We start from the raw sequence: 12091 nt of genomic DNA on the forward strand, positions 1-12091 counted from the left end.
TGTCCATTCCCAGATTGGAATTATGCGGAGCACTACTCCTCGCTCGAGTTATAACTTATGTGCGTACCAACCTAACTACATTACAAATAAGCCGCACCACTGCCTAGTCGGACTCAACAGTAGCTCTAGCATGGATAAAAACACCAACTTCGAAACTAAAAACATTTGTAGCAAACCGTGTTGCCCAGATACAGCATATGACGTCGCCAGATACATGGAGACACGTGCCGACTGCACATAATCCGGCAGACTGTGCATCGCGCGGTTTGACCCCAGGAGAATTAGTCAACCATACAATGTGGTGGACGGGGCCAGACTATCTGAAGAAACCAGAGGAGTTATGGCCTAAAATCGACATAATCACATCAGATGAGAACGAAAAAAATGAACACGTTGAGACCAAAATAGTTACACTGATGACTACTGAAACCATGACCGAATGCCCACTCCTATATCAATCGGACAATTGGCCTAAAATTCTGCGTTTAACCTCTTACTGGCTTCGAGTGCGCGATTGTTTACGGAAGAAGGTCGTGCCAGATAAAGCTGTTACACCCACCACAGTGGAGACAACCAATGCGATGTGGGCCCTGGTTCACTGGACGCAAAGAGTTTTCTTCGCAGAAGAGATAGAAAACCTGCGGAACCACCTTAAGTGTTCCATAAAGTTACGGAAATTGGCCCCTTTTTTGGACAAACAGAATCTACTTCGAGTGGGAGGACGCCTGCGACATTCAGATTTGCCCTACAATGAAAAATACCCAGTGCTTTTGCCTAAAGAAGCTCGCTTGACGGCAGTTCTGATTGACCACGTGCACCGTAGTAATTGCCATCCAGGTCCCAACGCAGTACAAAACATTCTGCAACAGTCCTTTTGGATAATATCGGTGCGAGGTGTTATCCGAAAGAGAATACATCGTTGCATGCCTTGCTTCCGAGCTAGTTCTCGGTGACCACAGCCATTTATGGGGAACCTTCCACGTGCGCGTTTGGACCACGTAAAGGCCTTTAATAAAACCGGCGTAGACTTTGCAGGTCCTTTTAATGTAAAAGCCGCACTGTTACGAAAACTTCGCATAACAAAAGCATATTTGTGCGTCTTTGTGTGCATGTCAACCACCGCAGTGCATTTGGAACTCGCATCGGACCTTTCTACACCGACGTTCATGGCAGCTCTAGATCGGTTTCTTGCACGTCGAGGGCAATGCTCGGATATGCATAGTGACTGTGGCACGAACTTTACTGGTACTCAACGGTATCTGAGTGAAGTTCATGACATCATCAGTTCGCAGTCCTACACGCGTCATGTAACTGAGAAGCAGATAACATGGCATTTTAATCCACCATCAGCCCCTCACATGGGTGGAATGTGGGAAGCAGCTGTTAAGTCGGCGAAAACATTGTTGAGAAGAGTCATACAAGATCAAATACTGACATACGAAGAACTGAACACCATTTTGCATCGAGTAGAAGCGTCTCTAAACTCACGACCCCTCGGTGCATTATCGTCAGACCCCAATGATTACACGCCGTTAACCGCTGGCCATTTTATATCGATGGGACCGCCGGCTAAGATACCAGTACCAGACAACGATGATCGTCCGGTCTCCGTTAGTTTGCGACAACGATGGACACTGGTAAAACAAATCCAACAACACTTCTGGCAAAGATGGCAGCGGGAGTATTTAACAACGTTGCAACCACGCAAAAAATGGCTGAAAATAGCCATAGACCTCAAGGTGGGTCAGCTTGTTCTAATCAAAGAACCATCACCAGCCCTCACGTGGAAAACCGCTCGTATCGTGGAAGTTTACCCAGGAACGGATGCCATAACCCGGGTCGCTGATGTCAAGTTTGGCCAACTATCCAATTGAAGGTCGCTACCTTCAAGGAGGCCGGTATGTTCGGAACGTGAAGCAGTTATACGGCGTCCCGGTTCATATCGGCAAATGCGTTGCTGCAGTATGCAGGCCGCCCGGCACCTATGCCCAGTACCGTTCGACCTACCGTCCGACTCACCACGTTACCTACCGACCGACCGTTCATAGCTATTTTTGTTACCGTTACCGTCATTGTTTGTGTATCTTTCTGAACACGCACCGTCATCACTACCAGTACCGTCCACCAACCATTACCTTAAGCCGTTGATTGTCCAGCGGACTGCTGTCGCCCAACACGGTTTTTATATACATATATATTTTGTTATTATTGTTATTATTTCGTAATTAGTTTTACCTAATTTTATTATTATTTATTTGTATTAATTATTGCCCTTCGCTGGCCAGCACTATTGTGCCCCCTACTTCACCTAAAGTATTATTATTATTATCATTTTTATTTGAATAGTAGCACCCGGTGACACCGTGGCAAACATAAGTTGTTGCACCATTATTTATCTTTTTGATTCTTACATACCGATTATACAGTCCACTCCTACCTCCCGATCATTTACATGGTCCTTCGTACCTAGGATGTTCCTAAGAGATTGAACAGTGACCGGGGTAAAAAAAAATATTTCCGTAAGTTAAAACATATGATACACATAATATAATAATATAATAATTAAATTTAAATTTAAGTTATATAATAAGTTATTGGTGCAGCGACCTTATTACGTAATCGCTGTGTGAACAAAAAGTCGTCGTGGACTTTGGACCTGCACGACACAATAAGCGATTAGTGTCTTGTCGCGGAGATAAAAGTACGGTCGCGCGACGTCACCGTCGTTGTATTTATAATTCGTTAGTAGGTCATCGACTTCGATAGTAATTAAAAATAATACTATATACCTATATAATAATTTATCAGATTATTATTATTATTTGAATTTTCGTCTAACACCACTGCAATGGGTGTATACGAAGAGTCAAAAGAACGTTTGGTTGGTCTTCAGAATAAAATACAACGCGTGTATGACGCCGGTGAAGCACTTACAAAAGACCAATCGAAGACAGCGAGATCAAAATTCAAAATAATGTATGCGTCGTTAGAAAGCATATCTAACGATTTTGAAACGCATCTTACAGTCGTTATACGTCAGCAGTGTAAAGGCGGCGCAAGCGGACCAGATGGAATAGACACAGAAAAAGAACGTGCTGAATTTGAAGAAAAATATATTGGTTGTAAAATCCTCGCAGATGAGCATTTACCAGAGTCATTTGCCGAGGCTAGTTTGAACCAAACGTTTATGGAGAAAAAAGTTCCTCAGATCAATATTCCGGTAGAAAAATTGCCAGTACCTCACTTCAATGGCGACCAAAAAGAATATACGAGTTTCCGCAACCAGTTCGATGTACTAGTACATAAAAATGAAGTTTTTAGACCGGTCATTAAGTTTAGTTATTTAAAGGCGTACTTAGAAGGTGAACCGTTAAAACTTATAAACAATCTAATGCTCAGTGATGAGAATTACGAACTCGCATTGAATATTTTAGACAAGCGGTACTCAAATAGGCGCACAATAGCACACGACCACTTCGACCAGCTTTGGACAGCTCAAAAGGCCATGCTAGGTGACTCAAAATCAATACGACAATTATTGAACACCATTACCGAATCAGTCGGAGCATTAAAAACCCAGAAGTATGCTGTTGACCAATGGGACCCAATATTATTATACTTATTTCAAAAAAAATTGGATGCCCCACTAAGAGGTCAATGGGAACTATTAGTCGATACCAACGACGATCCAACCGTCGAGGATTTCGTAACATTTTTGACCAAGTTTTGTAAAGCGGCAGGTGCTGGCCAGTCCAGTGCAAGTGGACGTGAAAAAGCATCAACTACAAAACCTGACAAAATCACAACACTGCATACTACACAATCGAAGTTCAAAAAACCTAAACCCATGCACGCTTATGCAAATGAACAAAAAAAATCATTCTCGTGTCAAGTGTGTAAGGCAACACCGGGACATTTATTTATTTATTGTCCGGACTTCAAACAAAAAACACCAGCCGAAAGACATCAGTTGATAAAGGATCTCAATCGATGTTACTTGTGTTTCAGTGAACACATGTCGGTGAACTGCAAGAGTACACGAGTGTGTGAGGTGTGTGGGGGACGCCATCATTCTTGGCTACATTTGGACAACAATGCAGTGGAGGACCAATCAAATACTTTATTGTCCTCTGTAGGCAATTTGCCGATACGCTCACAAGTGCTCATGTCTACCGTAGAAATTCTCATACAAGACGCCAATGGGTGTTATCAAAGAGCACGAGCATTGTTAGATTCTGCTAGTGAGAGTAGCTACATGACCGAAAGTTGTCGACATAGACTAGGTGTATCGCGGCAGAAGTGTCATTTAGCAGTTAGTGGCATATCTGGAGTGAAAGTACCCACGATAAAAGCTCGAGCGCAAGTAGTTATTCGCCCTGTACGACACCATGAACAGCAAATGACAATCGAAGCGTATGTAGTAACACAAATTACCGGATGTACGCCGTCCAAACATATACGAGATGCAGATTGGGTGCATCTAAAAGATCTTGAACTAGCCGATCCAAATTTCAACGAACCATTACCCGTAGACGTACTGCTAGGCGCCGAAGTTTTCCCCTACATCATACGAAGTGGGCGACGGGAAAATTTACTAAGTGAGCCAGTTGGTATCGAAACAGTGTTCGGTTGGGCTCTAATGGGAAACACAGGTAACACTAATCCTAAGAGAAACACTACGTTATTAACATCTTTGGACAGTGTAGATCTTGTGTTACGACGGTTCTGGGAAATAGAGGAAGTACCAAATGCGTCAAAGACGAGTCCGGCAGAAGAGGACTGTGAGCGTATTTATCGTTCTACGACTACACGAGAATCAGACGGTCGATATGTTGTACATTTACCATTCAATTGCAAACCGCCGCAGCTTGGACAGTCACGACAAATGGCCCTCAACCGGCTTTATCGTTTAGAATCCCGATTAGATAAGTTGCCGCAGTTACGACAACAATACAATACTGCCATGCAGGATTATCTCGATAGCGGTCACATGCAAATAGTACCAGAAGCCACACCCGAACCGGAACAGGCTTATTACACTCCACATCAAGTAGTGATTAAACCTGACAGTACTATTACAAAAGTGAGAGTTGTGTACGATGCGTCAGCTACTACTTCGAACGGGAAGTCGTTGAATGACAACCTTTATCCTGGTAAAAAATTACAACAAGACTTGCCGGGTATAATCATCAGGTTCCGGGTACATGAAGTTGTGGTTACAGCTGACATTAAGCAAATGTTCAGACAAATCATCGTTACTCCCGCACATAGACAATATCAGTGGCTCCTTTACCGATTTCAAAGTTCAGAACCTATTCGAACTTTTGAAATGACCACTGTGACCTTCAGCCAACGATCTTCACCATTCTTAGCAATAAGAACGCTACTTCAATTGGCCAGCGACGAAGCAGGTGGCTACTCGGATGTTCAATGAGTTCTGCGTAACGATCTGTATGTGGACGATGTGGTCACTGGTGCCGACTGTGTGGAAAGTGCGCTTCAATTTCAACAAAATCTCATAAAAGTTCTAAAGAATGGGCAGTTTGAACTTCGTAAATGGTCCAGTAACTCGGCTAAGGTATTAGACGCCTTACCCAAAGAACATCGACAAAACCAAGACGTTGCGTTTAACGGAGGTGAAATTGAGTTTACCAAAGTACTTGGTTTAAAATGGGAGCCAATTAGTGACGTATTAACCTATCAATACCAAACTAATCCTATACAGTTTAGCAAACGTCATATTTTATCGGAAATCGCGCGTATTTACGACCCTATTGGGCTGTTAGCGCCCATAACCACTCATCTCAAGAAGCTTATGAAATATTTATGGTCACTGGGAGTTGGATGGGATGACCCATTGCCCCAAGACGCGATGGATGCTTGGAAGTGTTATCACAATGAATTACCACTAATAGGACAAGTACTAGTGCGACGACAAGTTACTTGCACCGGATCGACCTACGAACTACATGGATTTTGTGACAGCTCGGAGATTGCCTACGCCGCTGCTGTGTACATCTTAGCTCGAAGACCAGACGGGACCATGCATTGTCAGCTTCTAATGGGCAAATCAAAAGTAGCACCCGAAAAAAAGTTGTCCATTCCCAGATTGGAATTATGCGGAGCACTACTCCTCGCTCGAGTTATCACTTATGTACGTACCAACCTAACTACATTACAAATAAGCCGCACCACTGCCTGGTTGGACTCAACAGTAGCTCTAGCATGGATAAAAACACCAACTTCGAAACTAAAAACATTTGTAGCAAACCGTGTTGCCCAGATACAGCATATGACGTCGCCAGATACATGGAGACACGTGCCGACTGCACATAATCCGGCAGACTGTGCATCGCGCGGTTTGACCCCAGGAGAATTAGTCAACCATACAATGTGGTGGACGGGGCCAGACTATCTGAAGAAACCAGAGGAGTTATGGCCTAAAATCGACATAATCACATCAGATGAGAACGAAAAAAATGAACACGTTGAGACCAAAATAGTTACACTGATGACTACTGAAACCATGACCGAATGCCCACTCCTATATCAATCGGACAATTGGCCTAAAATTCTGCGTTTAACCTCTTACTGGCTTCGAGTGCGCGATTGTTTACGGAAGAAGGTCGTGCCAGATAAAGCTGTTACACCCACCACAGTGGAGACAACCAATGCGATGTGGGCCCTGGTTCACTGGACGCAAAGAGTTTTCTTCGCAGAAGAGATAGAAAACCTGCGGAACCACCTTAAGTGTTCCATAAAGTTACGGAAATTGGCCCCTTTTTTGGACAAACAGAATCTACTTCGAGTGGGAGGACGCCTGCGACATTCAGATTTGCCCTACAATGAAAAATACCCAGTGCTTTTGCCTAAAGAAGCTCGCTTGACGGCAGTTCTGATTGACCACGTGCACCGTAGTAATTGCCATCCAGGTCCCAACGCAGTACAAAACATTCTGCAACAGTCCTTTTGGATAATATCGGTGCGAGGTGTTATCCGAAAGAGAATACATCGTTGCATACCTTGCTTCCGAGCTAGTCCTCGGTCACCACAGCCATTTATGGGGAACCTTCCACGTGCGCATTTGGACCACGTAAAGGCCTTTAATAAAACCGGCGTAGACTTTGCAGGTCCTTTTAATGTAAAGGCCGCACTGTTACGAAAACTTCGCATAACAAAAGCATATTTGTGCGTCTTTGTGTGCATGTCAACCACCGCAGTGCATTTGGAACTCGCATCGGACCTTTCTACACCGACGTTCATGGCAGCTCTAGATCGGTTTCTTGCACGTCGAGGGCAATGCTCGGATATGCATAGTGACTGTGGCACGAACTTTACTGGTACTCAATGGTATCTGAGTGAAGTTCATGACATCATCAGTTCGCAGTCCTACACGCGTCATGTAACTGAGAAGCAGATAACATGGCATTTTAATCCACCATCAGCCCCTCACATGGGTGGAATGTGGGAAGCAGCTGTTAAGTCGGCGAAAACATTGTTGAGAAGAGTCATACAAGATCAAATACTGACATACGAAGAGCTGAACACCATTTTGCATCGAGTAGAAGCGTCTCTAAACTCACGACCCCTCGGTGCATTATCGTCAGACCCCAATGATTACACGCCGTTAACCGCTGGCCATTTTATATCGATGGGACCGCCGGCTAAGATACCAGTACCAGACAACGATGATCGTCCGGTCTCCGTCAGTTTGCGACAACGATGGACACTGGTTAAACAAATCCAACAACACTTCTGGCAAAGATGGCAGCGGGAGTATTTAACAACGTTGCAACCACGCAAAAAATGGCTGAAAATAGCCATAGACCTCAAGGTGGGTCAGCTTGTTCTAATCAAAGAACCATCACCAGCCCTCACGTGGAAAACCGCTCGTATCGTGGAAGTTTACCCAGGAACGGATGCCATAACCCGGGTCGCTGATGTCAAGTTGGCCAACGGCACCGTTCTACGTCGTCCCGTGGTCAAGCTGTGCCCTTTGCCACTATCCAATTGAAGGTCGCTACCTTCAAGGAGGCCGGTATGTTCGGAACGTGAAGCAGTTATACGGCGTCCCGGTTCATATCGGCAAATGCGTTGCTGCAGTATGCAGGCCGCCCGGCACCTATGCCCAGTACCGTTCGACCTACCGTCCAACTCACCACGTTACCTACCGACCGACCGTTCATAGCTATTTTTGTTACCGTTACCGTCATTGTTTGTGTATCTTTCTGAACACGCACCGTCATCACTACCAGTACCGTCCACCAACCATTACCTTAAGCCGTTGATTGTCCAGCGGACTGCTGTCGCCCAACACGGTTTTTATATACATATATATTTTGTTATTATTGTTATTATTTCGTAATTAGTTTTACCTAATTTTATTATTATTTATTTGTATTAATTATTGCCCTCCGCTGGCCAGCACTATTGTGCCCCCTACTTCACCTAAAGTATTATTATTATTATCATTTTTATTTGAATAGTAGCACCCGGTGACACCGTGGCAAACATAAGTTGTTGCACCATTATTTATCTTTTTGATTCTTACATACCGATTATACAGTCCACTCCTACCTCCCGATCATTTACATGGTCCTTCGTACCTAGGATGTTCCTAAGAGATTGAACAGTGACCGGGGTAAAAAAAAAATATTTCCGTAAGTTAAAACGTATGATACACATAATATAATAATACAATTTAAATTTAAGTTATATAATAAGTTATTGGTGCAGCGACCTTATTACGTAATCGCTATGTGAAAAAAAAGTCGTCGTGGACTTTGGACCTGCACGACATAATAAGCGATTAGTGTCTTGTCGCGGAGATAAAAGTACGCTCGCGCGACGTCACCGTCGTTGTATTTATAATTCGTTAGTAGGTCATCGACTTCGATAGTAATTAAAAATAATACTATATACCTATATAATAATTTATCAGATTATTATTATTATTTGAATTTTCGTCTAACACCACTGCAATGGGTGTATACGAAGAGTCAAAAGAACGTTTGGTTGGTCTTCAGAATAAAATACAACGCGTGTATGACGCCGGTGAAGCACTTACAAAAGACCAATGGAAGACAGCGAGATCAAAATTCAAAATAATGTATGCGTCGTTAGAAAGCATATCTAAAGATTTTGAAACGCATCTTACAGTCGTTATACGTCAGCAGTGTAAAGGCGGCGCAAGCGGACCAGATGGAATAGACACAGAAAAAGAACGTGCTGAATTTGAAGAAAAATATATTGGTTGTAAAATCCTCGCAGATGAGCATTTACCAGAGTCATTTGCCGAGGCTAGTTTGAACCAAACGTTTATGGAGAAAAAAGCTCCTCAGATCAATATTCCGGTAGAAAAATTGCCAGTACCTCACTTCAATGGCGACCAAAAAGAATATACGAGTTTCCGCAACTAGTTTGATGTACTAGTACATAATAATGAAGTTTTTAGACCGGTCATTAAGTTTAGTTATTTAAAGGCGTACTTAGAAGGTGAACCGTTAAAACTTATAAACAATCTAATGCTCAGTGATGAGAATTACGAACTCGCATTGAATATTTTAGACAAGCGGTACTCAAATAGGCGCACAATAGCACACGACCACTTCGACCAGCTTTGGACAGCTCAAAAGGCCATGCTAGGTGACTCAAAATCAATACGACAATTATTGAACACCATTACCGAATCAGTCGGAGCATTAAAAACCCAGAAGTATGCTGTTGACCAATGGGACCCAATATTATTATACTTATTTAAAAAAAAATTGGATGCCCTACTAAGAGGTCAATGGGAACTATTAGTCGATACCAACGACGATCCAACCGTCGAGGACTTTGTAACATTTTTTACCAAGTTTTGTAAAGCGGCAGGTGCTGGCCAGTCCAGTGCAAGTGGACGTGAAAAAGCATCAACTACAAAACCTGGCAAAATCACAACACTGCATACTACACAATCGAAGTTCAAAAAACCTAAACCCATGCACGCTAATGCAAATGAACAAAAAAAATCATTCTCGTGTCAAGTGTGTAAGGCAACACCGGGACATTTATTTATTTATTGTCCGGACTTCAAACAAAAAACACCAGCCGAAAGACATCAGTTGATAAAGGATCTCAATCGATGTTACTTGTGTTTCAGTGAACACATGTCGGTGAACTGCAAGAGTACACGAGTGTGTGAGGTGTGTGGGGGACGCCATCATTCTTGGCTACATTTGGAAAACAATGCAGTGGAGGACCAATCAAATACTTTATTGTCCTCTGTAGGCAATTTGCCGATACGCTCACAAGTGCTCATGTCTACCGTAGAAATTCTCATACAAGACGCCAATGGGTGTTATCAAAGAGCACGAGCATTGTTAGATTCTGCTAGTGAGAGTAGCTACATGACCGAAAGTTGTCGACATAGACTAGGTGTATCGCGGCAGAAGTGTCATTTAGCAGTTAGTGGCATATCTGGAGTGAAAGTACCCACGATAAAAGCTCGAGCGCAAGTAGTTATTCGCCCTGTACGACACCATGAACAGCAAATAACAATCGAAGCGTATGTAGTAACACAAATTACCGGATGTACGCCGTCCAAACATATACGAGATGCAGATTGGGTGCATCTAAAAGATCTTGAACTAGCTGATCCAAATTTCAACGAACCATTACCCGTAGACGTACTGCTAGGCGCCGAAGTTTTCCCCTACATCATACGAAGTGGGCGACGGGAAAATTTACTAAGTGAGCCAGTTGATATCGAAACAGTGTTCGGTTGGGCTCTAATGGGAAACACAGGTAACACTAATCCTAAGAGAAGCACTACGTTATTAACATCTTTGGACAGTGTAGATCTTGTGTTACGACGGTTCTGGGAAATAGAGGAAGTACCAAATGCGTCAAAGACGAGTCCGGCAGAAGAGGACTGTGAGCGTATTTATCGTTCTACGACTACACGAGAATCAGACGGTCGATACGTTGTACATTTACCATTCAAATGCAAACCGCCGCAGCTTGGACAGTCACGACAAATGGCCCTCAACCGGCTTTATCGTTTAGAATCCCGATTAGATAAGTTGCCGCAGTTACGACAACAATACAATACTGCCATGCAGGATTATCTCGATAGCGGTCACATGCAAATAGTACCAGAAGCCACACCCGAACCGGAACAGGCTTATTACACTCCACATCAAGTAGTGATTAAACCTGACAGTACTACTACAAAAGTGAGAGTTGTGTACGATGCGTCAGCTACTACTTCGAACGGGAAGTCGTTGAATGACAACCTTTATCCTGGTAAAAAATTACAACAAGACTTGCCGGGTATAATCATCAGGTTCCGGGTACATGAAGTTGTGGTTACAGCTGACATTAAGCAAATGTTCAGACAAATCATCGTTACTCCCGCACATAGACAATATCAGCGGCTCCTTTACCGATTTCAAAGTTCAGAACCTATTCGAACTTTTGAAATGACCACTGTGACCTTCGGCCAACGATCTTCACCATTCTTAGCAATAAGAACGCTACTTCAATTGGCCAGCGACGAAGCAGGTGGCTACTCGGATGTTCAACGAGTTCTGCGTAACGATCTGTATGTGGACGATGTGGTCACTGGTGCCGACTGTGTGGAAAGTGCGCTTCAACTTCAACAAAATCTCATAAAAGTTCTAAAGAATGGGCAGTTTGAACTTCGTAAATGGTCCAGTAACTCGGCTAAGGTATTAGACGCCTTACCCAAAGAACATCGACAAAACCAAGACGTTGCGTTTAACGGAGGTGAAATTGAGTTTACCAAAGTACTTGGTTTAAAGTGGGAGCCAAGTAGTGACGTATTAACCTATCAATACCAAACTAATCCTATACAGTTTAGCAAACGTTATATTTTATCGGAAATAGCGCGTATTTACGACCCTATTGGGCTGTTAGCGCCCATAACCACTCATCTCAAGAAGCTTATGAAATATTTATGGTCACTGGAAGTTGGATGGGATGACCCATTGCCCCAAGACGCGATGGATGCTTGGAAGTGTTATCACAATGAATTACCACTAATAGGACAAGTACGAGTGCGACGACAAGTTACTTGCACCGGATCGAC

The 12091-nt window shown here is 43.3% G+C and overlaps 3 protein-coding genes across 3 annotated transcripts in view; all 3 read left to right on the forward strand.

The window, feature by feature from the left end:
• The first annotated feature begins 965 nt into the window (after window positions 1–965).
• LOC103311843 lies at window positions 966–1874 on the forward strand. Its single transcript, XM_008191612.1, has one exon. The coding sequence runs from the start codon at window positions 966–968 to the stop codon at window positions 1872–1874; it is 909 nt and encodes a 302-aa protein (XP_008189834.1).
• Window positions 1875–2848: 974 nt separating this feature from the next.
• On the forward strand, window positions 2849–8014 carry LOC103311844. The gene is made up of 2 exons (XM_008191613.1): window positions 2849–5411; window positions 5526–8014. The coding sequence occupies exons 1-2, from the start codon at window positions 2849–2851 to the stop codon at window positions 8012–8014; spliced, it is 5052 nt and encodes a 1683-aa protein (XP_008189835.1).
• A 2216-nt stretch (window positions 8015–10230) lies between these two features.
• Window positions 10231–12091, forward strand: part of LOC103311845 — a 21301-nt gene continuing 19440 nt past the window's right edge. The window contains exon 1 of the mRNA XM_008191614.2: window positions 10231–12091. Coding sequence (XP_008189836.2) covers window positions 10299–12091 — 1793 coding nt within the window. The 5' untranslated portion in view covers window positions 10231–10298.

The sequence above is a fragment of the Acyrthosiphon pisum genome, chromosome A2 (assembly GCF_005508785.2).
Source record: "Acyrthosiphon pisum isolate AL4f chromosome A2, pea_aphid_22Mar2018_4r6ur, whole genome shotgun sequence".
NCBI lineage: Eukaryota > Metazoa > Arthropoda > Insecta > Hemiptera > Aphididae > Acyrthosiphon > Acyrthosiphon pisum.

Coding starts and splice junctions, on each gene's coding strand:
- LOC103311843 (XM_008191612.1), top strand. CDS start 966: ATGGGGAACCTTCCACGTGCGCGTTTGGACCACGTAAAGGCCTTTAAT.
- LOC103311844 (XM_008191613.1), top strand. CDS start 2,849: ATGGGTGTATACGAAGAGTCAAAAGAACGTTTGGTTGGTCTTCAGAAT. Junction 5,412..5,525: donor ATTGGCCAGCGACGAAGCAG/GTGGCTACTCGG, acceptor ATCTCATAAAAG/TTCTAAAGAATGGGCAGTTT.